We start from the raw sequence: 23957 nt of genomic DNA, 5'->3' as shown, positions 1-23957 counted from the left end.
ACATGTTGGCCTGGCCGATTTGCTTTAATAAGGTGGATTTGAGGCAGACTAAAAGGTCTCCTTAGTTCAGTTTCACCCCAGCACAGCGAAGGGCAGCACCTCTGGAGCCACTCTGTGATCTAGTGTCACGTTTCTCTAGTTTTCCCTCTTTTTCCTGTTGTTCTAACCCCCCCCACCCTCCACCCCAGCGCTTTTGGTCTTTTTGGCTTCCCTGAGATGCACACCGCTGGCCTCAGCCAGGGCCGGCGTCTGTAGGGAAGGGTGTGGCACCAGGGGGATGAAGGGGTCGTCCCGTGTGCGGTCACAAATGCAGAGCTGCTAATGCTCCAGCGCAATGTCCCACATACGCCAACCTGGACCGAGGCCTATCACTGCCGTTTCTGTGTCTCGAAGGAAGGCTGCGCAGATTCCTGCAGCTTCCCTGAACGTTTTTCACATACATTTGTGTGATACATTTGTAGTTTTTTTTACATATGAAAACTTTATTAATTAGCCAGCACTGTGTGTTAATGGTCCTAAACACTAAATTGTGGTAAGGTTTGGGCTTATGGACAGGGACAGTCATTGTTTCAAAATGCTGTCCTGTGCACAGATGCACTTCCAAAAACTCTCTGGAGTCAGAACCACAGTACAGGACAACTGCCATAAACCACTGCACTGGGGCTGCTGCCACCACAAACCACTGCACTGCTGCTGTTGCCACCACAAGGCCACTGCACTTGTGCTGAACTGGTGCTGCTGCCACCACAAGGCCACTGCACTGGTGCTGCTGCCACCACAAGGCCACTGCACTGGTGCTGCTGCCACCACTAGGCCTCTGCACTGGTGCTGCTGCCACACAAGGCCACTGCACTGGTGCTGCTGCCACCACAAGGCCACTGCACTGGTGCTGCTGCCACCACAAGGCCACTGCACTGGTGCTGCTGCCACAACAAGGCCACTGCACTGGTGCTGCTGCCACCACAAGGCCACTGCACTGGTGCTGCTGCCACCACAAGGCCACTGCACTGGTGCTGCTGCCACCACAAGGCCACTGCACTGGTGCTGCTGCCACCACAGGCCACTGCTGCCACACCCCACTGCACTGCCTCTACTGCATGGCCCACATGTGGCTCCAGATGTGCCTTGTGGTTTATGTCCTAACTGCCTCTCCATGCTGAGTGGTTGGGACGTTTTGCTTTAACTGACTGAAAACTGTTCTGGCACTGGTCTATGGCCTGCGGTGCTCAAGGCGTACAACAGATCTTCATCAGGGCTAAGGTTAGGATACCTCTCACACTGCCCTGTTACAGTGTGTGAGATCACAGGCCACTTGAGTCCAAGAACTGGCTTAAGTTCACTCACCACCTCCCTGCCAGTCCGGAGCAGATCCGCAGACTCTGGTACGGAAAACCGCTGTACTTCTGAATGCTTTCAACCAGTGTACTGCACCAGAGGAACAGTGCCATGGGCTGCAGGTGACCCAGAGCAAAGCTCATTAACTGTGTTATCTGATGTGCAAAATCATCAGTGCTGCGCTGAGCAAAAACGCCTGTCTATGTGGTCCCTAGTTTTCCTCACTCCTTGAGTGGCGATGCTGAGACAGCAGTGAAGAGCATGGCTGATAACACTGCTACTGCGCTTCCCTGGTTCACTGAGCACTGGCCAGTGGCACAGACACTTCGCAGCTTGACATGCAGCATGGAGGCCAGCATGAAAGCACAGTTGCTTGCTTTTATTCAGCCTTCCTGTGTGCACTTTGCATGAAAAAACACGGCAAATAAAAAAGGTGTACGTGTCAGTTAAGATGTGTCAGGCTTTAAGAATTTCCAGGGAGCTGAATTATTTTCCGGTTATATATTAGCCAGGTTTTATTGGGTCTAAAGACACCTGGGTCTAAAAACAATACCAGGCCTGAACAACGCACAAAGGAAGGTACAGTGGATATTCAGACATTCAGATGAAAAGCTCCATTTCTCTAATTCAACCTCTGCATAAAAACTCCTACTCTGTCCTCTTCCCTCTTCCATGCATATTAACATGATGGAAAGCCCTTCAGCTTCTGTTATTATTTCCTTATGGATTTCCCCTCATTTCCTCCAAGGATGACAGGCGGCTATAGTGGTTCTGTGTGCCCGGGCCAGCCACTTTCTCATGGGATGCTAAATCACCCGCTCGGCAGGCGTTGTGCCGGGCCTCGTGGTCTCCCCTGTCTCTGCCCTGCTCTACAGAGATCATGACCCCACGTCACAGGGAGCACAGTGAGGGGCGAACAAGAAGACAGCAGGTTCTCTCCAGGGTAAGCGATAAAAGAGGCATGGCAGACAGGCCTCAGGAGGGACGTGGGGTCAAAGGTGAGACACGCCAGGAGCCCTCAGCATTGATCACATTAACTAAGCATCCTCGTTTAGTGCTTCTTACCTCAGACACCAGGCAGTACTACACTCCTGCATCTCTTACTCAAACTGTCTGAATAGGTCCCTAATAATAACTTTGGCTGACACATTTCCAATCTATACAAATATGATCTCCAGGATCTGATTCAGCGCAGTGGGATGCACAGGCATTTCCTGACTACAGCATCTCAAGGTATCCATTGCTGTGTGCAAGCGTGTGCAGCCACGTCCTGTTAATGAGTGTCAGCGCTGCTGACTTGCTAATGACACGATCCATGCTCATAAAAAGATGTGGCAGGAAAACAGAAGAGCATGAAGCCAAGAGCTCTGGTTCAACCAACCGGGATAACAGAGGAACTTTGATGACCTCTAATGGCAGAACAGTGCAGCAACGTTTTAAAATCTATAACCATTTTGAACTATTTTGGGGGGGGAAAAAAAAGAAATGGCCATAAAAATCAGTGCCTCACCTCACCTCATCTCATCTCATCCCATCCCATCCCATCCCATCCTAGCATTTTATGGTCTAGGCTCCCTATACAGACTCACCTTGCAGGAAGAAGCCAGGAGAGAGCCGTCTTCCTTCCAGGCAAAGCCCTGCAACTGATCCGTGTGCTGTTCCAGAACTGTCTCACACACACACACACACACACACACACACACACACACACACACACACACACACACCTTAAATGGGTTAGGAAATAAAAGAAACTACAGTCAGACCAAACTGAAACTGAAATGATTTTTTAGCAACCCCTAGTGTTGTCCATCCTGTACAGGCAGGGTTCCAGTACATCATCTCTCCGCATACTTGTGCAGTGGGTCTACAAGGCTGACATGGCTAACAGGACTACATAATTACAGAGTCCACTGCTGGAATGATGGATGTCTTAATGCTAGACTTCAGGTTTTAACTGAAGATGTGGTATTTGTGGTATTAAGATAAATTATTTCAGCAAACATTAAAAGAATGAACATCAGAGTTCACTGTGTGTTCATTCTAACTGTAGGTAGTAAAAGCAGTTTAATTGACCAACATACCACAGCACAGATTTAATTCACATATGCTGGCTGTTCAACCACTTTCACGCTTTGTGAAAAATCATTTCAGCTTACTTCGGCCAAACGATTCCTTCAAACGCACAGCACAGCAGAAGGAGAGGTGCACGTGGTTCGTGCAGGACAGTAACACGGTGCGAAGAAGACATACGGAAACACACAGAGCCATGTCCATGAAGGTGTGTGAGGTGACTACAGCATGGCATATGTGTGTGTGTTAGTGGGGGTGAGGAGAAAGCACGCGTGGAGCGGTGCACTCCGCGACGCCAGCCCTCACCAGAAAGAGTGGCGTTCAGTGTTTTGCAGTCAAGCAAAAAAAACCAAACAAACAAAAAAAAAAAAAAACACGAGCTCACTCTGCAACTTCAGGCTGTGGAGGCTAGGACTCATCACAGAAATGTCAAAGAACGGATGAGAGGATGTTAAAGAATGGAGGCTACGAAGACACATCACACAACGATAACAAAAATACACTACACAATGTATACAATGTATATAAAGCAAGAGCTCCACACTGGTTATGAAGAAAGGCATTCAGAAAAAAAACAAATACACAAACAAACAAAACTGTGAGGGGTGGGGCTCTGGTGAGACATGGAGGGGTCTGGCCGATAGGTGGCAGTAGTGAGTAGCAGCCATCATGAGGCCGGGGTCGGAGAGCCTGTCTGTAGGGCCACTGGGCTCAAAACATTTACCTCAGCCGCTCCAAACCCTGGAAACCTGCCCTGGAAACAATCAGGGGCTGGGCAGATCAAAACAAAGCCTTGTACACCAGATTAAAAACACAAACACAGACACAACAGACTCAAAACAGATCAGAGCAGAGAGGACACACACGAAAATATGTGTTGCTTCAAAGTGTAGAACAATGTCGGGTGATGGAATCAAGTAAATGAGGCTTCCTGAGGTGGACGGAGCTTGGTGTGGAGGTTTGGGTGTACCTGCCAGGGCCGTGTCTCTGCCGGTGTCCCACAAGTGGAGCCCCCTGCTGGAGGCGACAGCCAGCAGGCCTGCGGCAGCAGGATGGAAGAGAACTTGCTCGAGCTTGCCATCGCGCGGCATCAAGGACACTTCGGCACTGGCCGGCTGCTCCTGCCCTGGCTCACAAATGCGCCATACCTTCACCTACACATGAGAGAGAGAGAGAGAGAGAGAGAGAGAGAGAGAGAGAGAGAGAGAGAGTGAGAGTGAGAACCTATTGTTTCTATTAGTTACCGACATTTTTTTAGACTATAACACTGGGTGTATTTGGCATGTCCCTGCTTTGACAACTGCTTTGTCAAAGAAATTCTTTGCATTGGTTTAACTGAATTGGCAAGCTTTGCTGCCTACCTACTGAATTTACACAGTAATGTAACTGTGAGTGATCTCCATTGAAAATGACACAGGTCAGTGTAAATGCCTTTACTGCGAGGAACAGCTGTTCCCCTGCAGTGCCTCAGAGTGAAGCTCTCATTATCCAGGATCAGTACATACACAGTTGCAAACATTAAACACACACACACACACACACACACACACACACACACACACACGTACACAGAATAGGATGCATTAGCACACTGAGGCGGCAAGATTCAGGTGTGACCCAGCTGTGGAGGTAAAGCTCAGAGAGAGAGTTGGCAGTGAGCTGTCTGCTGTCCACTGGGAGAGCGTGTCATGTGTACTCGCGGAACGAGTTTGCTTCCCACTCTGCTGAGCTTTCACTCTAGAATTTTCTTTTGCACGGCGATAAATCGCCCCGGGTGACTGTGGCCTGTGCCCTCAGTGCTTTGCTTCTCGAAAGCCACATTTCTTGCGCCTGAAGGTGAGCAGTGCACCGGTGATGGAAAGGTGCGTAGCCCACGGTGCACGACAGCACACTGGGGACCGGGGCCTTTCAGAGCGGGGCCCTTCAGAGAGAGCTGGAGACGTCCGCCAAACCGTTATACTGGCCGCCTGTCGACGTCTCTGTGGTGTGGAGCTTCTCCAGTGGCAGAAGAACAAGGACAAACCCGAGAGACCCCTGAGCTGCAGGGGCTTCCTGGCCCTAACGCCAGGGCTCAGGTGTGTAAGAGGAGGGGCATCCACACAGAGCATGCAGCAAGCTGCAGCATCCAGCATGGAGCACCACACACATACCGTCTCATCTGCTGAGCAGGTGGCCAAGAGACAGTCATCGAACGGGGAGAAGTCCAAATCGGTCACCTGGTCTAAGGCATGGAGGGAGAGGGTGGAGCGAATAGAGAAAGAGAAAATGAGGACACGTTCATGTAGGTCATAGATGTGCTTAAGTATGTTTCTGGTATACAAAGTTATTTTCCTGATTTATGCAGGCCAAACAAAATCAGGGCAGAGCTTTATAGGCTAGACTGCATATTACATCTGAATCCAACATGAGAAGGGGTTCACGCACAAAATTAGTTAAACGTGAAAATAACAAGAAACTGTGAGCTCTGTAATTACAAGAGAAGCAGATTTTTTTCTATCTTACCAGTATGACATGGAACTTGACTGACTGTCCATTTGCCATCAGGGCCAGGATTCACCGTGCACAGGCCCAACAGTCCTCCGCCTTTAGGGGACCAGCAGAATGGGAGACAGAAAGGGATGAACGGAAAAAAACAACCACCAGCCACATTTATAAACTACATTCATGTACTCTTTGATAAATGCTTTGCTGGTTTAAACTGGCGAGCTAAAATCAGGATCCCAAACTAAGCGTACGGATCTATGATCAAATTCCCCTCCTTCCCGTCATGACCTGAGGCATGAAAACAGCTCCGCACAATGCATGTTAGCAGAGCGCCTCGATAAAACAGTACTGCAAGGTTCGTGTGCTTGACATTCCAAAGGAGGACGGTGCCATGTGCTAATACAAGATCATATTTTTGCCCTTTTCACTGGGATCCCGCTCCTGAAGGCTGATCTCAGAACAGTGCCTGTGGATGGGGGCCCGTGGACCGAGGCGCCTGCTTCCACACGTTCAGGCAGGCGGGAAGCATACCAGAGCGGAGCAGGCGTGCCTGTATGCCAGAGGGGCGGGCACAGCAAGGTTGGCAGGTACGGCCCCCTTACCGGCCTGGTCCGAGACGAAGGCCACGAGGCTGCAGCTGCTTTTAATCTGGTTGCCCTGAGAGCAGAAGGAGCTCCCTCGCACGTTCAGGACCCAGCCCTGCAAAAACAGAAGAAGGCAAGATGTCAATCAGGACTTGAGCACAAGCTATGAGCTCACATGTTTAAAGAAGCCCTGCTGAGCTGACAGCCCTTGCCAGTTCATCCAGTATTTTCCAATAAAGAGTCATTTATGGGACAGTGAAAACACAGGTGACAGGAATGAGGCTTTATGTCAAGCGTGTTTTTCACCAGCAGCATCTAAAGCAATACATACAGTGTTAATCACAGCATATAACATCAGTATTAAAGCACTGCAATGCCTGCAAGTTCAAATGTGTCACTGAGTCTACAGTGCTCCTTATTTCAGTAATAACCCCACTGGTTCCTGTGGCTTAGAGGGTGGGTTTGCTTTCTAAGGTTATCTAACTCTGGCTGAGCTGAGGGTCTGTGGCACAGGATGCAGAAACCTTTGTGGCTGTGTCTCCACCAGGGACAGGGGAAATTGAACAGTAAACCACAGGAACTGAAAATGCACAGCTTGGACCACGACATAAAGAATCAATAACAGCACGCTGACTGAGTTGGACCAAAAACCAGGGCACTTTAGGACAAGTCTCTCAAAACCCTTTATGTCTCATGTAGTGAAATCAAATGCACAATTCTGACTGCTGAAAACAAACCAAAAAAAAAGCTATTACAGCACTATAAACCGGAAGGAGGAAATGAACGGAGATGTTGCACTCCGACAGTTGAAAACACCCTCACGCACAGACATACATGCATACATACACACTAACACACACACACTCGCACGCACAGACAACCATTCTGCAAATTCTTTAATTTGAATCAGCAGAAACTGGAGGAAGTGTTGAAAGTTCCCTGTGATGCACAGGCAGACTCTTAAAGCCCTTTTTAGAATGTTAAGAGAGAGGCAGGGGGCGAGGCGCTACAGCAGCGTGCTCGGGGGCCGCTGGGAAACCTGTTACGCTATAGCTCAGCACCGCCAATGGGGCCCTCTGTGGAGCAGCAGCAGAATGACAGCAGTCACACACTTCTCCTCTATACACACAGCTGAGGAGTGACAGCAAAACCACACCACCACATTTCATTCGCTCCAGATGCGTTGACAGCCTGCATGGGAATCAGGGTCAGACGTGGCAAGACCATGCCGAGCATCCTCAGAGAGGCGTTACCAGCTACTGTGGTGGGGACGCTGCTTCAGCATGTCCCGCTACTGGCATCGCTCATCCGATCTGATTCCTCCCAACCAGGGCATCCCTGCAGCCCCACACGAGACACCTAACTGGTGGATTCTTCAGCACAGTTCAGCACTGACCCCGCTGTGGCCCTTATCCTGTGCCGGCTCTCGGAATTCCCAGCTGTGGGGCCTCAAATCTCTACCCAGTCATTTCCTCAAAGCAAATTTACAAGCGCTGTCCTGATATGAAGATTAACGTGTCTGTAAACGTCTGTAACACGTAATACATCTGTAACGTGTTTGTAAACGTTTCATGTGACAAGCTCAAAGTGGGGGAGTAAATTAAGACCCTTTCTGGTGGTGAGAAGAACATCAAAAAAGACACCTGCCCTGGGCTACGGGCCAAAGTCCTTTCAGAGTAAATTCAACTCAGCATAATAACAAACCTCATGGAAGCGACATACATACACCAGTACAGTTATCAGAAAGTACAGGATGACTCAGAGCATGCGTTACAATTCTAACTTTCATCTCCTGCAGGGTTTCATTCCTCATAGATGCCATGCAAGTATAGCAGGAAATGTCAGAGGTCTCCAAAAAAGCAAACAAAACTACCCCTCGAAGCCACTCCCTATAACGGCACTAAACCGGCTAGTAAAGGTCTGCTGTATCAGATGAATGTACGGCGCAGTAGTACGAAATTGTAACTTCACACAGCACGTTAAACCTGCAAGCATCATCCCGGCCAGTCGTTCTTACCGTAAAACTCACAATTACAGCTATCAAATTGCGGGCATAAGTAACACAACTTGAGATTAATTTAATTCCTGATGAACGATGTCCAAATATAGTCAGGTTTGTTGATATTGGAGGAAGTCATTAGACAACCTCCATACATTTCCAGACGCTCCTCGTAGAGACGTTCAGCTTCAGCACAAGCGCATAGCAAGCTTAACTGAACCATAAAACAACTCTTATTTTTATATTTTTGCAACTACACTACTCACATCTTTCTTGGGTATTTTCGGAGTCGTGTTCTTAAATTTTGACGTCTTGAACCGATTCATTCTCGTCGCCCCACTTTTCTTTCGGTACCTTCCGGGTGTCTGCTGTTGTCACTCTCAGGCTCAGGGCAGAACTCACGCTGAATAGCTGCGTTTGCACTGCGCAGGCTTATCGACCACAATGTGCGCAGTCTGCCGGGATTTGCTGAACTTCAAGTGAAGAGTCCATATAATGTATATGACTATGTGTAGGTTGCAGAATCAGATAGATAGATAGATAGATAGATAGATAGATAGATAGATAGATAGATAGATAGATAGATAGATAGATAGATAGATAGATAGATAGATAGATAGATAGATAGATAGATAGATAGATAGATAGATAGATAGATAGATAGAAATTTATTGTCATTGTTCAGTACAAGTACAATTAGCATCCAAAAGAAGTGTGACTAGTATCTTATTGCAATTACAGAAGAGTGGAAATAGTTGCATTGAGTAACTACACTGCAGAGTGCAACAGTAGCATTGTCCAATCACAGAACAGAGTGCACTAATAAGCACGTAATAAACATTATATATATATATATATATATATATATATATATATATATATATATATATATATATATATATATGTAAATATGTAAATATTCATATATATATATATGCATATTTACATACATTCATAACATACTTAGTAGTAGATAAATAGATATATAATATATAATAAAATAAAATATAAAACATAAAAAAATATAAAACATAAAAATGTTAAAAAAAAGTCAAATGTAAAAAATCTATATAAAGCAGTTTATTTCTATATTGACTATAATAAAATAAAAATAATTCTGTTAATATACAGAATAAATATGTACAGTATTTCAGTATGTACAATATGCAGTCAATAAAATGTATAAATAGAGATAAATAAGTCCAGTGTTTACAGTGTGTTGGTAGCTTTTGCCATTACAGAGTGGAATTCAGTGTAGCGTAATGGGTAGTAGTTATACAAGTGTAATTTAGGTATATAAGTGTAGTGAGGAGTTCAGTAGCAAGATCAATGCTGGGAATAAACCGTTCCTGAGCCGTGTCATTTTGTAACAGATACTCCTGTATCTCCTTCCAGAGGGTAGAAGGTTATAGACCGTGAAGGTTGTCAATGGTAGATGGTAGACACACTGAGAGGTCTCCACCATTGTTTGTAGGGCTGTCCTGTCAGCCACAATGGAGCTTCCATACATCACTGGTACACAGTTTGTTAATATACTCTCAACGGTGTACCAGTAAACGTTTGTGAGCATATGAGGGGATAGATGGTCCCCTTTCAGTCTCCTCAAGCGGTAAAGGCGCTGACACTTCCTTTTAACCAAACGAGAAGTTCCTCAGAGATGTGGCTGTCCAAGAGCTTGAAGCTGGAGAGACATTCTACCTCAGCTCTGTTGATCTGAACAGGACTGTGTTTGCATTTGTTTTCCTGTAGTCCACAATAATTGCTTTGGTTTTCTCAGTGCTGTGAGAGAGGCTGTTGGAGGAACACCACACTGCCAGGTGCTGGATCTGCTCCCTGAAGGCAAATTCATCAGTGTCACTGATGTGATTATTGTGGTGTCATCTGCATTCTTATTGATGATGATAATGAATCTATGCAGTTGCGTGCAGTCATGGGTGAACAGGGAGAAGAGCAAGGGACTTGATACACTTCCTTGTGGGAAGCCAGTTTTCAAATTGAGACTAGCGGACATGTGACTGCCCAACCTCACCGACAGGGGTCTGTTTCTAAGGAAGTCCAAGACTCAGTTATGCATGGATGCTAAACTAAATTATCACCACATTTCACTCAGTTTACTGAGGACTACATCATACTGGGAATATTACTGTCATTCTTCTGTAGTAGTCTGCGATTTTTTTCTATTTTTATTTCTCTGGATTATAGAGGGTATTTGATAGGACTGGACAGTTCCTTTTATCATGAAGAGACTCTTAAATAAATTGTCCTCTGCTTCTAAAAATATCTTTGTTTAAATGTTGCCACGCATGCGCGTCATCTGCGGTACATGCGCAGATACGTCGGAGGTCCGGTCACTGTCTAGTAATGATGGCGTCTTCTGCTGTTAGGTGTTACCCACGTTGGATAGTAGTTGCCGTGTCCTCTGGCCATGGGAGGGCTTATTCCACTCTTCCCTCCTGTCCCAATGGAGGTAGTCGAGTTGGCTCCAGACTTGTGGCCCGTGAGTTCCGGTCATCGGGCACCACAATCCGTGAAGGAACGGTTAAAGCCTTGACATTGAGAGGGCTGCCAGGTGAGGGGGTGCACTAGCTAACATAACCTAGCTAGCGTTAGACTAGTAGCCTTGGCCAGGCCGACCACGTTACACACAGAATGGACGTTTACGGCACAGATTGCAGCTAACAGTTGTATCACCCCATCAAGTCAAGTCAAGTCAAGTTAAGTTAGCTGCATAGATGGTCAACCCAGCTATGCTAATATAGCCAACGTTGGTCGAAATCTATGTACTTGGCGTAAACTAGCTAATGTAAATGCTGGGCCTTAGATAAGCTATTACGTGACTAGCAATGAACTAGGATGGACTAGAATGTGTCTTGGGCAACATTGTTTTTCTTGGCTAACGTTTGCTCGCTACTAGCACCTTCTATTCCCTGGTGCAGGCTGAGAACAGCTTTAGTAGCGAGGGTGCTAACTAACTACAATGCCTGCCTGACAAGCTTGTGTGTAGCAAGCGATCCAGTTATTGCACCAATTCCTGGTTAAAATGGATCCGGTAAACACTAAAATATAGAAGCGAGTGCTATCTAGATCAGCATTCTGGTTAGGGTTTGTCAGTGATTTAAGGATTCAGTCAGCAGACAGAAATGTTGATTTAACCAAACTCGCTGGTTTATTGAGCAGCGGTTTTCAGCTGGTTGACATCACTACATGCTCCGTACCATTTAGCTGTCTAAAAAGAAATCCTGCCTTTTTGTTTTTTATGCTTAATGTGCACAGGCAGAATCTCTCCTTGGGTCATCTCCAAGATGTGTTTCCACACCAGTGCCCATACCTGCAGTAAACAGGACTTCTACCAGATTCTTGGGGTTCCACGAGCAGCCTCCCAGAAAGAGATCAAGAAAGCCTATTACCAAGTGAGACACTATCTGATCCCAGTTCTGGTGATGTAATGTTAGATGCATGCCTTATGCGCTTATGTTGCTGAGGATAATCGGAGCAACCCAGAAAGTGTTGCCTCAGATTGATTTTGTGCACAGATTTTGTGTTGTTTATGTACAAAAGTAAAAAAGTGTATATAAAAAAAAAGGAGTTTTCTCATGGCGTCCATTTTGCCCACTTGAATGCATACCATGTTGTAATTATAACCTCCGAAATAGTAAGTAGGAATTTCCGAGGAGGACTTGAAGGCAGCAATAGATTGTGACATAAGATTAACAATAAGATAAAATGAATCTCTTTATTGAAGAAATGTTTAGATACAGGATTACTTGTCACTAGTATTAAATGTTATACCCACTTAATGTGAAATACACATTTTAAATCCCTAAATGTTTATGCTCACTTATGAGATATCACCAACATAGGACTGCTTTTACTAAAAAAAAATGGCAATAATTTATTTTCTGTTTAAGCTGGCAAAGAAATATCATCCAGATACAAACAAAGATGATCCTCAGGCCAAGGAGAAGTTTGCAGAACTGGCTGAAGCCTATGAGGTTAATCTTTAAAACACTGTCATATAAAATAGTATTTAACACTTGAAATATTTATTTATTTTTATATGATAGGACTGATTTGGTATTACAAGTCTGTGTCCCCTGGTCCTGTTCTAAACGCAGGTGCTCAGTGATGAGGTGAAGAGGAAGCAGTACGACACGTATGGCTCAGCAGCCTTTGAAGCAGGCCAGGCCCGGCCCGGGTCTGGCCAGCGGCAGTACTGGGGCGGAGGAGCAAGCATGGACCCGGAGGAGCTTTTCCGCAAGATCTTTGGGGAGTTTTCGGGGGCGAGAGGATTTGGAGACTTTAACGCGATCTTCGATCAGCCTCAGGAGGTGGGTCAGTGATGGTACACTAAAGGAGACTGCTGAAGCACGTTAGTATGACTGACATGGTAATGCTGCCTGTTACCATAGCAACAGTCGATTTTAGTCAATGATAAAATGGCATATAATGAATAGAATACATTAGGACTCATCTGTTGAAGGAATATTGCAGACAGTTTTGTAGAGAAGTCACAGAAACACATTTACTGTCGCTCGTGTGTTAAGTGCCTTAACCGTGTCTCGTGTGTTCTGTCGTTTTCACTAGTACGTGATGGAGCTGACCTTTATCCAGGCTGCCAAAGGTGTGAATAAGGAAATCACGGTGAACATTGATGGTACCTGCCAGCGCTGTGATGGCAAAGGCCATGAGCCTGGATCCAAGATCCAGCACTGCCACCACTGCAATGGCACCGGAATGGTTAGTCACGCCTTCAGGCCCACTAATTAAGCTCCGCCCACGAAGGCCCAGATGGCAACAGAATGAAACAGAATACACTTCATTATCTGAAATAATAAATAATCTGGAATAAGGAAATTGCTTTTTTTTTTTTTTCACGTGTAACGTGCCCTGTAACGTGTACCCTGTTAATGTCTGCCTGTACTTGCAGGAGACGGTGAACAAGGGACCATTCGTAATGCGCTCTACTTGCCGGCGGTGTGGAGGGCGGGGCTCAGTGGTGACCTCGCCCTGCACGGCGTGTCGCGGAACGGGACAGACAAAGCAGAGGCGCACCGTCATGGTTCCTGTTCCCGCCGGTGAGTGAAGCCCAGAGCGAAATCAGCAACCCATACAAGCTGGCCAAGGTCAGCGTGAGTGACATTGTTTTGTGAGGTACAAACGTGGTGTCCTGACTGCTGAGCGGTTGCTTTTGCAGGGATTGAGGACGGGCAGACGGTTAGGATGCCTGTGGGAAATAAAGAGATCTTTATCACGTTTAGGGTGAGTCAGCTGTTTTGAATTTGATATGCTTGTCTGCTGTAGATGGCATTAGTTGAATCCTGTGCACTGTATTAAGGAGAAAAGTAATTGTCTGGGTCTGAGGAGGAAAAAAAACCCCACTTTATTTTACACCTGCCTTTGTGTTTAGACTATGAGCTAAATAAACATCTTCTGGGCTGTCCAAGTAATTGGTCTGTTTGACAGACCAAAAAGAAATAAATAAATGTTGTTGCTTAGGAGTGGTTTTTAAAACTAAAATTACATAACTTGAAATGAGTGTCAAACTGATAGAAGAATGTGATAAGTCATGGAGGACATTATTTGATTCTTTTGATTTAAGCAGGCTTTAATTACTGGTGAAAGACTTGGCTAGTACACTTACCTAGAGCAGTGGAATACCTACTCTGGACTCTGTAGTGTGGAGTGCCTTGTGGTTTAAAAGACTTGATTTTAACTTTAACAATTTTTCTTCTCTTGTAACAATTTGAAAAGAAACTTTTTTTTTTAAGATTTTGCTTTTATGGTTTAACATTGACCATTGATTTAATATTTTGTGCTGAGAGAATTTTTTCTGCTACAATAATACTTGGAGAACTTTTTTTCTCTTTTCTAAAATAAAAGTACCAGGAATTGAGCCTATCAGTGGAATTGGATTTTGGCTTGAAAAATCTCCTGCAATTGTCTGGCATGATTTGACCCGCAGGTCCAGAAGAGCCCAGTGTTCAGGAGGGACGGGCCGGATATCCACTCTGATGTTTCCATCTCCGTGGCTCAGGCTCTCCTGGGGGGCACGGTCCGAGCACAAGGACTCTACGAGATGGTCAACCTGGCTGTGAGTGGCTCCTGGCCCCAGCGTGGCATTTCTTTTACGCCTAAGCCTTTTAAGAGGGTCCTGGCCTGTGAAGGCGTGTTGAAACCTATGGTAACCCTGGGTGAAATGATTTACAGATCCCTGCTGGTGCCCAGGCAGACCAGAGGATCAGGCTTTCTGGGAAGGGAATCCCACGTGTCAGCAGCTACGGTTTTGGAGATCATTACATCCACATCAAAATCCGAGTCCCTAAGTATGATGCCCCCTTGCTGTTTGCATAATATATTCTTTTAGACTTTGAAAAGTGGTGTGTACAGCTGACTTGGGGACTTATCAGAATAACTGGAAACACTGTATAATAGTTAATTCTCAGTCTTAATGCAAATGTAGATTTCAGTGGGGGATAGCATTTTAATACGTTTCTGATGCTGTGTAGAATACTGACAGATAGGCAGCGCGCCCTTATTACAAGCTATGCAGAAGACGAGACCGATGTGGAAGGAACCGTCAATGGTGTTGCCACAACCACTGCAGGTAAACACCATGCATGCACCCTACACCAAGGATATCATGCACCGACTGTCATCGTAGTGTTTTTTTCATTTACGCATAAACCTTGTTCTTGATAAATCACCTTTAGCAAATGAAAAATTCAGCTGGCCTGACGTGCCTTACCTGTCTCCGTCCAGGTGGGGGCAGCAGTGGTAAAAAGTCTGAGACAGGGCAGAACAGGTCCATGGAGGGAGAGAAAACCAAAGAGGAGGGCTTTTTCTCCAAATTAAAGAAAATGTTTAGTTCCTCCTGACAGCCACACACCAGGTAGGAGCAGACAGTGTGTAAAAGACAGCAGACCACACTACTTCACCCTCACGGTGAACATGTCTGTAGCGCCATATTAAACATCCGCACCTGGTTTGTGGCTGTCCTTGAACTTACTTTGTGTCATAAGCACTGTCTTATTTTGGAGGAGTTTTAGGTAACAATGATATGCCACTTAATATTTAAGAAAATGGAATGATGCACCTTTTGTATCCTTCATGGAAGAGCCATTATTGTCCATCAATATCAGCCTCTTCTGGGTTATGACCCCCAATAGACATAATCTATCTAAAAATATTCATTGCAGGCTTTTAGTTTAGTCAGTACTGATGCTCAAAAAGGTAACAATGTCATTTGTAGTTAACTAATGTATGTTGGGAATTTTTTTGTCTTCTTCCAAAATCATTTCTAGTCAGAAACCATTCTGGTGGCTAAACCTTGCTAATTTGGTTGTGTATATCGGTTTCTTAATTTTCTGACCATAAGCAAAGAAAACAGCCCCCCCCATACTACACACAAGCTGTAGGGTGGTAACAAACTACAGTAATGTTGCTTCCAGTTATACACTTTGTGGGCTGTATGGTTCTACTAAGCTAGAGAACAGTAATTTCATATTGGTCTCCGTTTCCCCAGGTAAAAGATCTACAGGAAACTGATGGAGCAAGTGTGGGTGCTGAGGCGGGGGGGGGGGCCAGGGCAGCTGCAACAGGCCTGATGAGAGGCAGCGGCACAGGCATGTGGAGCTCGATGGTGCGCGGTGGTGCTGGTTAACACACTGAGCACGCACTTCTCCCCAACCCCACACCACCATAGCACAGGACAGGTCTGCTCGTTACGTTCAGCTGCTGGACTGTTGGCTTCCACCACCGTTTAAGAAGGACAGTGTTGTCTTCTAGCCTGTGGTAACTGTGGATGGCTCTCAGCCAGTCTGTTCTGGGAATTCCAGGAACCCCAAACACAAGGAAAATGTTAATTGGATGCAGAATGAACATGGAAATAAGATTATGGCTGTCGAACATGTACACAGCTTTTTGCTTCAAAAGATCTCCAGTTGTCCCGATTTCCTGCGTTTTACCATAATGTCCTTTAAGAGCCCAATTCTGGATCTGCGGTGAGCCGTGCACCTGAGTGTCTTGGTTGAATGAGTGCACCATGGTTTGTTGTACACCGAGGTGATGCACCTGGACCTTTCTGTACAGTCTGTATGTTGACGTTCCCGGTGAATGTGCCATTGTCACCTTTTAAACCTCCAATCATAAATTGGAATAATCCACTCATTACAGCGAGATTCATCTTGCCTCATTAGTTCTGTTGTCACTATTTAAAGGATGTCACTGTTGACATGCCTCATGCACATATTAAAATTCTATATGTATAACAGTGATTAGTATCTTTAGGGAAAAAAAAACTGCTATAAAAAGAAATTATTTTTGTGATCAAACAAAACAAAGCAGGTTCAGTTCATTTACTTTTATAAATTTATTACTTAAAAGGTAGAACAGTTGGAAGTTGAATTGACGAGCATACAGGCCTTCCATAACACTGATGATGATGATTTTTATTATTATTATTATTATTACAGCCACATCTGGTCCTTGTTGACAATAGCAGTTAGTAATCCATCTGTTAAAATTTAAAACCACTCTACTATAATTATAATCCACTTAAGCCCTGTTACAAAGGTGCAATATGTAGGAATAAATTAATAATTGGTCTATTGCTCTTGGAATCTGCTGTGGGTAATAAGTAGTTTGTTGTAATAAATTTTTGTTGATGTTTCAGCCTTTACCATCTGGTCAGTGTCTTTTTGCAAGCACAATCATGAATTAATTTGTAACTTTTTTTGGCCACAGCTCTTTTGCCTTTTTTGAAACCTACTCCACAGAAACATCAGTACATCACATAACCTGATTGCTTTACTTAATGTAAAATATAAAATCCTACATTATACACCTTTAAGTGAAGAATAACTATCAAACTCTATTAAATACAATCATGCTGTTGCAGCTGACATGGCAGGAACCACATCCAGCAAAACGATTTATGCTTTAGGTGCAAGAAAAGATTAACTATGAGGGAAACCTCGAAGACCTAATCCTTTGGTTTCAGAATCTCAGCATGTCTCACATTGTATCAAAAATATTTAAAGTGACCCTGGCAAAAGCATACCGATAGCCCACAGACTCAAATCCAGTTCAGTTCCATGAATGAAAAAGTATCATAACCATTGTATACTGCTAAGTAGTAGTAGTTTGTGAACACTTTTACAACTTAAATATTAGTAGACACTCAACTACAGGAGTCTAGAGACATAACCTGTCTGCTGTACACAGTAAATAGTAACAAGATCCCACACTATCTTCATCAGCAGACATCCATGTTTAAAGATTTATGGAGTATTGAACAAGCTTTTTTTGTCAAACCTAGGGTTTTCTTTGCTCTTTCCTTTTTATATTATCTTATTTACATAAACTTCCCTGGTTCTTGCACACAGCTTTGTCTATGAATTGGAGAGGAACATGACTCCAACTTTGTCCTCATAGCAACTCAAGTGCTAGGGGTATGACTGTTTCCCCAAAAAAAAAGAATGCATCTTTAAAGTGACAACTGTGTCAAAAAGTTTGTTGGTTTGGTAAGAGGATGCACAACAAAACATCAGTTGTAACTTCCCTCCCTCAACATAAATGCAACATAACCGCATAGCGCAAAAATGCTTAAAATCACCAGTCAGCAACATACCAAACATGCTCTGCAAGGCCCCAGATGGTAATCCACAAATTGGCCCAGACCACATGCTTGCTCCATCCTAATGCCCAGCACACCATCAGGTGCCGTGTTCAGCTGTGGTGAGATGGGACAGAGCAAAAATTTGGACCATCTAAGGGTCCCCAGAGACCAATTAGAAAACACTGCCAAAGATAACTTCTACACATGTGCCTGCTTTCTTTCAATACTGTTCCTTCATTTAACTGAAAGGTTACTCAGTATCTCCATTACAATCTTTTCCAGTGTTTCACTAACAACTTATAAAAAGTAATAGTAATGTGAGCTTGTATACAATCAAGTCAAATATGAAAACTACCATCAGCACTGCATAACGCACCAAGAACTGAACTGGGTAGGAATGGTAGTTGGCCGTGAAAGCTCAGAATGTAGTTTGGTCGTTATATCAAAAGACTTTCAAGCAAGTAAACTCAGCAATACCCTCCCATTAGCGCTTTTTTAAACCGTTAACAATAGACCAATCTTTCCTGTAAATTGTAGGAAAGTAGCTACCTTTTAGTTCCACCTCAGCAATCTGCCCTGCAGATAAGACTGTCGCATGCAACTGTCTTTTAGAAGCAAATTTGAGATTAGGAAGAACAGTTAACCAGATCATTAAACTCACGGTAAAAAGATAAACTAAAGTGTAGAATAAAATGGTATTCTAGAAAAGAATACCATCTATTCTACATCATTAAGAATCCCTACTCCATTATTTCAAGAAATATTTTCCCATTTTCTTTTTAACTACCTGCTGTTTAGTTAAATCCTACCATAGCATAAACAAATCTGGGTTTGATACTATTAAGTAGATTTCAATTCAAAATAAACTATGCTACCCAGATCCTCCATTTGAAGATGTTTGAAGTAAATTTAAGAATACAGTATAATTTAAAAGAACAGAGTGTCCCAACAGCTAAAATGCCAATGGGTGGTTTCACAGGTAGAAAGTGATGAATTAGGTGTTTGTACATTGAACACAATCAAAGCCTTTACACACTTTATCAGTCATTCCTTACTTCTACCATTGGTAATGGAAGCTTTCATACTAATCCAAAAACTGTTTTACTGTTTAACATTAGGATATGGGTGATGGAATGTGCGGCTATGTCAGCATAAAAGGTTTAAAGTTTTACACGGGGTTGGTCTGTCTTCATAGATCACATGAAGAACCAAGCAGTCAGTCCAGCAAGGGCGGCAATCCATACAGCCAATAGTACTTGGCCTGTGGGGTTTCTAAGGACAGACATGGCCATCTGACATGCGTAAGCCGATCCCCCGCTGGCCGCTGCAGCAGGAAAGAGGACTATGAACACCAAAACACTCACAAAGAAACACAAATGGATTCAACTACATGCTTAATTTCTTACATTTTGTTAAATGTATGATATGGGCTAACTGTTAGACCATATTTACCCATCTTAGCAGCATAGTAAGGACATTTGCTGATATCTCCCTGAATGTCACCATGGACAGGACCTCCATCCAAAACATCCTCCTCAATTGTTTTTCCCAACTCCTCAAGCTCTTGGAAAACCTACATTAGAACACAGAAAAATAAAATAAGAGGAGATGTGGGGATGAAACTAGTATTCTAGTGGGAACAAATGTGTCATTCATGTCTTGTTTAGAAGAGACAAACCTACATGTCCATACCTAGCAGCAAGTAAGTAACATGCCACCCATTAGGAGACAACACAAATGCTATCTGTTGGCCCTTCTGCTAATCAAGTCATTGGAATTAGTGCTTCTTTACTAGCTCCCACCTCTATGTTGAAGTTGAAGGCCTTGACAGCCTCCTTAACGAGCCTCTCTTTGGTTTCAGCATCCAGCTCCAGCTCGTTCATGCGGCTCCGGTACAGCTGCTTGAACGCTTTGGCATTGTGGATGGTGTCAAACTGGTAAAAGTGAACCCCTTCACCAGTGGGTGGCAGCTTCAGGGCACGCTGGGCCACCTTCTTTAGCACCTGGCCTCCCGAGAGGTCACCCATGTAGCGGGTGTAGGCGTGGGCCACCAGCAACACCGGGTCATCCCGGCCCAATTCGCGAATACGGTCTACGTAGCGCTGGGTGGCGGTGGAGCAGGTGATCTGGCTTTTCCAGTTTCCACCATAGAAGTACTCCACGTCTCGGGCCAAGGCCTCATGACGGTGCAGCTCGCTGGGGAAATAAAGCGGGGCGATGTGTGGGTGCTCCCTGTTCCTCTCCATCTCCTCCTCCATGGCTGTGTAGGTGTAGTACAGGGCCACTGCACCGAACTGAGGACACATCAAGATATTTTAGAAACAAGTACATGTGTCTTGGGCCTAATTTTGTTTTATATAAAGGATTATACTAGATAACTGAAATAGAAAATGAGGCAGCATGTTTTTTGTAGCTCTAAAATAAGCCAGCAGTGAATGAGCTATAATGTGACTCATTGGCTTGGGATACATAACTGAAAGGGACAGACATCAGTATTTGAGACTAATAAAACTGAATGCTCTAAAGTACTCTTTAAGATGCATGTTATAGTGAATAGGCAAGCATGCAATCTCGTAGTTGCCATTATGTCACCACTATTATAACTAGTCTATCTTTGCTACACCTTCCCAGTAAGACAGAGGTCCTCACAGTACCATTTAATTAGGAGTGAGGTGTACTTAAGTGTAAAGAACTGTATGTTCATTTTATATTCAACTAACCTTAAAAACCTCCTTGCATATACGCCCCCGAAGGAAGTCTTTGACGAACTGTGTATTTTCTGCCTTGTCATGAACATCTTTGGTCCCTGCAGCCAACATCTCTGAGAGATCTTCAGGTCTGTTTGAAAAGGAGGGTTTGTAAGAGTACATAGTTTGACTATTCAAACACCCATCAGGGGAAAAATAAAATCAGTAGATAGGACATTAATATGACCCAATATGAAATATTTCTGATCTCTGTACATTACATTCCAGAATTGTTCTTTTTATAACCAAAATAAAAGGGAGGGAAAACAGTACCTGGCATTCTCATTTACTTCTTTATCCTTATATACAAGCCGTCCATCATTCACCACACCTGTGCCAGTGGCAGAGTCTTCTGTCTTTACTGAAGACATCTCCTTGTCTTCACCAGCTGGTAAAGTAACGCTAAAGGATTCAAGTGGTTAATATCAGCATGGGAGTTAGGACATGGATTTACAGAATGCTGAATAAACAATTTCAGACATTTATGTGAATTAGCATTGTGAATCCAAAGATGGTTTATCTAGATTGAAACTTAAATGGCATCTGAATCTAAAAGAACATGAAAAGCAATTCAATTACATGTTTTTAAACAATAGCTCAAATTCATGCTTATATTTTAGACAGTTATGTAATGACCTTTCGCAAGCTTCCACAGATGTCAAATAACAGACTCCAGTCATCTTACACAATGGCTACATGAATACAAGTCTGAAAACACCACCAACACAACACAAAATGAACAAGCGTTACCTTTAACTCGAGATCTGGAGCAAAATGCGGGTAAAGACGAGAAGAAAGCCTCCCCAACAGTGAGGTTTTATTGATAGTAATGGTTACGCATACGCGGTTCAGCTGAGATCTCTTATGGGAAACTCGAGCTGAAAATGCGGAAAAAACAGGCAGCAAAGCGAGTTAAGACAAACAATCGGAACAGCTGGCCCAGTATTAGTAGCAAATCCTATGACAACACGGAGCTAAGCATACGAGCTAGCTAACCCGACATCCACGACCTACTGACACAGCTAACGCTGGCTCCCCTCAGAGGGAGAATGGTAAACAAAACCAGAACTGTGGCTGCACTGTATTTAAACAAAGGGAGAGGCCATGTGTTTACAAAGGCCATTTTAGTATTTACCGCCGACACTTCAGTGAACACAATACTGAAATACTTGGGTACCTAGGTTAGCTATGTAAAACTAATTCGAATTAATAGCTTCATTTGTAGACGTTTGACGGTTTTCTATAAATTGGCTAGGTTAAAAGACAATTTGGTGATGCTGATCAAGCTGACTAGCTAGCTAGCAGGCCGGCTACTGAATTAACCACCTGACTACCTAGCAGATTAGTACACTGAAATAGCCAACTTAACTAACCTGGTTAATCAACTGACAACGATGCATGCTAGCATCTGATAATGTTACTCTCTGTGAACTGGGCTGTTATTAGCCAAGTCAGCCATCCCTTTGGCGTAGGTTACCAGCTGGTTTTGTGTTTACTTTAAGGAAAGCTGCAGCCCCTCGGTCTTGCTAAACTAGCAAGGTTATCTTTTTCAGGTAGCTAACGCCTTGCAGCACAACCGGGAACAAGAACTTGAGATGAAATGTTATTTAGCTGAATGTCCAGCCAATTTAATTGCACATCAGCGTAATTTAAAGGTATTACTGAAACAACTGTGGTTTGCTTGCGTTTGCTAGTTAGATTAGACTGCGAGGCATCTAGCAGTTAGACAATGGCATTTCTAAAATAAACAAGTGTGGCCTTGGCATGCTAGCCAGTCAAATTAGGTTCTCACCGGCTTTTGGTGATGTCACCACTTAAATTCAAAGCTGAATTAACAGATATAGTACTGGCAACAAAGATTTGTGAAATATATGAAGCACTTTGTATTAAAAACGGCTTACCGTTATTCTCAAATTTTGCCTCAGTCCAGACCGGGAAGTGCGTACTTGCAATTTGACACCATGTGTTTGTTTATAAGGGTACTAATGCAACTGCTATGAAGGGTCGTTTAGGGTGAAATCTGAAACACTTGCACATAAATAGCCTACTATTTATATGTGATAATTTGCACTTGCACATTCATTCACTGGTGTGTAAACAGTTTAACTATACTTGCGTGTGTGTAAAACAATTTTGAGTGCGCCCGGAAGTAATTTCATTGTAACAGGAAGGCAGATATTTAACGTTATATAGTAAAGATATGTCTCTAAAAATCGTTGTTAGCGTCTAGCTCTGATTAGATGACAGTTTGAAGATCAAAGACACTACTCAAGGAATATTCTTGCAGCTCTACCAACATTTTGTACAACTCATAAAAGCGCTCTTCGTTGGTCCACGGATCATATAATCAGTGTTTGCGTCTGGGATTTGATTACCATGGAATCGTTTCACTTAAAAAAAATCTATGGATTGTTTGACACAGGCAATATTTTTGTGTCCCACCACTAGAAAACACTTTATTATCTAGTGAGAATGTTAAGCAAATTTTGGAATACCCTCCCAGTGTAGCGAGAACTATGTTCGGATAGTTTATACTCAAACGTTCGAGCGTTAACTGAATTAGAAATGATGAGATTATAAAACTTGTAGACCTGTTGGTAACGACGTGGCTATGCCATACCATTAGGCTACGTGTTAGTTTGTCAGTCTCCTCCAATCGGCCTATAGTATGCGAGAAAATATTCAGAATGTATGTCTCATTTATTAGAATATTAGATGATTCTATTTATTAGAATATCGATGACATTCGTTCTAAATATTTACTAAGATAACGTAGCACATAATCCTATCGTTTCTATTGGTAGCTATGTCCGATCAATAACCCGCACTCTTAAATTAGTTTTAAAGTTTTCATAACTCACAGTTCTTATACCATAAGCATATACAGCTCTACACCTTATTTTCACGAGCGTGCTGTACAAATGTTAAATATCTGCCTTCCTTTTACAATAAAATGACTTATGGGCGCACTGAAAATTGTTTTACACATAAGCATAGTGAAACTCTGTTTACACACCAGTGAATGAATGTACATTTATATGCAAGTGCAAGTTAACATACGCAAATGTAAGTAGTAGGCTATTTATATGAAAATGTTTCATATGTATGCGCAAGTGTTT

The 23957-nt window shown here is 43.6% G+C and overlaps 3 protein-coding genes across 7 annotated transcripts in view; 1 reads left to right on the top strand and 2 right to left on the bottom strand.

Moving 5' to 3' along the window:
• Window positions 1-8861, bottom strand: part of coro7 (coronin 7) — a 102715-nt gene extending 93854 nt beyond the window's left edge. The window contains exons 1-6 of one of the 2 annotated variants that reach the window (XM_027009128.2): window positions 8742-8861; window positions 6495-6591; window positions 5911-5991; window positions 5559-5629; window positions 4379-4562; window positions 2925-3001 (exon numbers count right to left, since the gene is read on the bottom strand). In XM_027009128.2, coding sequence (XP_026864929.2) covers window positions 2925-3001; window positions 4379-4562; window positions 5559-5629; window positions 5911-5991; window positions 6495-6591; window positions 8742-8801 — 570 coding nt within the window. In that variant the 5' untranslated portion in view covers window positions 8802-8861. The other variant, XM_027009129.2, reaches the window with a different exon arrangement.
• A 1951-nt stretch (window positions 8862-10812) lies between these two features.
• Window positions 10813-17152, top strand: dnaja3a (DnaJ heat shock protein family (Hsp40) member A3a). Of its 2 annotated transcripts, XM_027009097.2 has the most exons (12): window positions 10813-11044; window positions 11749-11885; window positions 12384-12467; window positions 12591-12803; window positions 13060-13212; window positions 13403-13550; window positions 13670-13734; window positions 14438-14566; window positions 14683-14798; window positions 14982-15079; window positions 15235-15364; window positions 15998-17152. In XM_027009097.2, the coding sequence occupies exons 1-11, from the start codon at window positions 10837-10839 to the stop codon at window positions 15348-15350; spliced, it is 1467 nt and encodes a 488-aa protein (XP_026864898.2). In that variant the 5' UTR covers window positions 10813-10836; the 3' UTR covers window positions 15351-15364; window positions 15998-17152. The 2 variants fall into 2 exon arrangements, with proteins under 2 accessions (XP_026864898.2, XP_026864899.1); XM_027009098.2 differs by lacking the exon at window positions 15235-15364.
• On the bottom strand, window positions 16902-22930 carry hmox2b (heme oxygenase 2b). Of its 3 annotated transcripts, none has more exons than XM_027009092.2 (7): window positions 22740-22929; window positions 21589-21716; window positions 21112-21240; window positions 20812-20929; window positions 19894-20385; window positions 19544-19664; window positions 16902-19415 (listed from the first exon to the last, which is right to left on the bottom strand). In XM_027009092.2, the coding sequence occupies exons 3-7, from the start codon at window positions 21207-21209 to the stop codon at window positions 19288-19290; spliced, it is 957 nt and encodes a 318-aa protein (XP_026864893.1). In that variant the 5' UTR covers window positions 21210-21240; window positions 21589-21716; window positions 22740-22929; the 3' UTR covers window positions 16902-19287. The 3 variants fall into 3 exon arrangements, with proteins under 3 accessions (XP_026864893.1, XP_026864895.1, XP_026864896.1); XM_027009094.2 differs by lacking the exon at window positions 22740-22929 and adding an exon at window positions 22631-22644; XM_027009095.2 differs by lacking the exon at window positions 21589-21716 and having other exon boundaries at window positions 22740-22930.
• Between the last annotated feature and the right edge of the window lie 1027 nt (window positions 22931-23957).

Source organism: Electrophorus electricus, chromosome 1, assembly GCF_013358815.1.
Source record: "Electrophorus electricus isolate fEleEle1 chromosome 1, fEleEle1.pri, whole genome shotgun sequence".
Taxonomy (NCBI): Eukaryota; Metazoa; Chordata; class Actinopteri; order Gymnotiformes; family Gymnotidae; genus Electrophorus; species Electrophorus electricus.
The sequence above is the reverse complement of the archived record's forward strand: the minus strand, read 5'-3'. Positions and strand labels throughout refer to the sequence as shown.

Coding starts and splice junctions, on each gene's coding strand:
- dnaja3a (XM_027009097.2), top strand. CDS start 10,837: ATGATGGCGTCTTCTGCTGTTAGGTGTTACCCACGTTGGATAGTAGTT. Junction 13,735..14,437: donor AGATCTTTATCACGTTTAGG/GTGAGTCAGCTG, acceptor TTTGACCCGCAG/GTCCAGAAGAGCCCAGTGTT. Junction 14,567..14,682: donor ACGAGATGGTCAACCTGGCT/GTGAGTGGCTCC, acceptor AATGATTTACAG/ATCCCTGCTGGTGCCCAGGC.
- hmox2b (XM_027009095.2), bottom strand. CDS start 21,209: ATGTCTTCAGTAAAGACAGAAGACTCTGCCACTGGCACAGGTGTGGTG. Junction 20,386..20,811: donor TATGCAAGGAGGTTTTTAAG/GTTAGTTGAATA, acceptor ATGTGTCCTCAG/TTCGGTGCAGTGGCCCTGTA. Junction 19,665..19,893: donor CCTTCAACTTCAACATAGAG/GTGGGAGCTAGT, acceptor GTTCTAATGTAG/GTTTTCCAAGAGCTTGAGGA.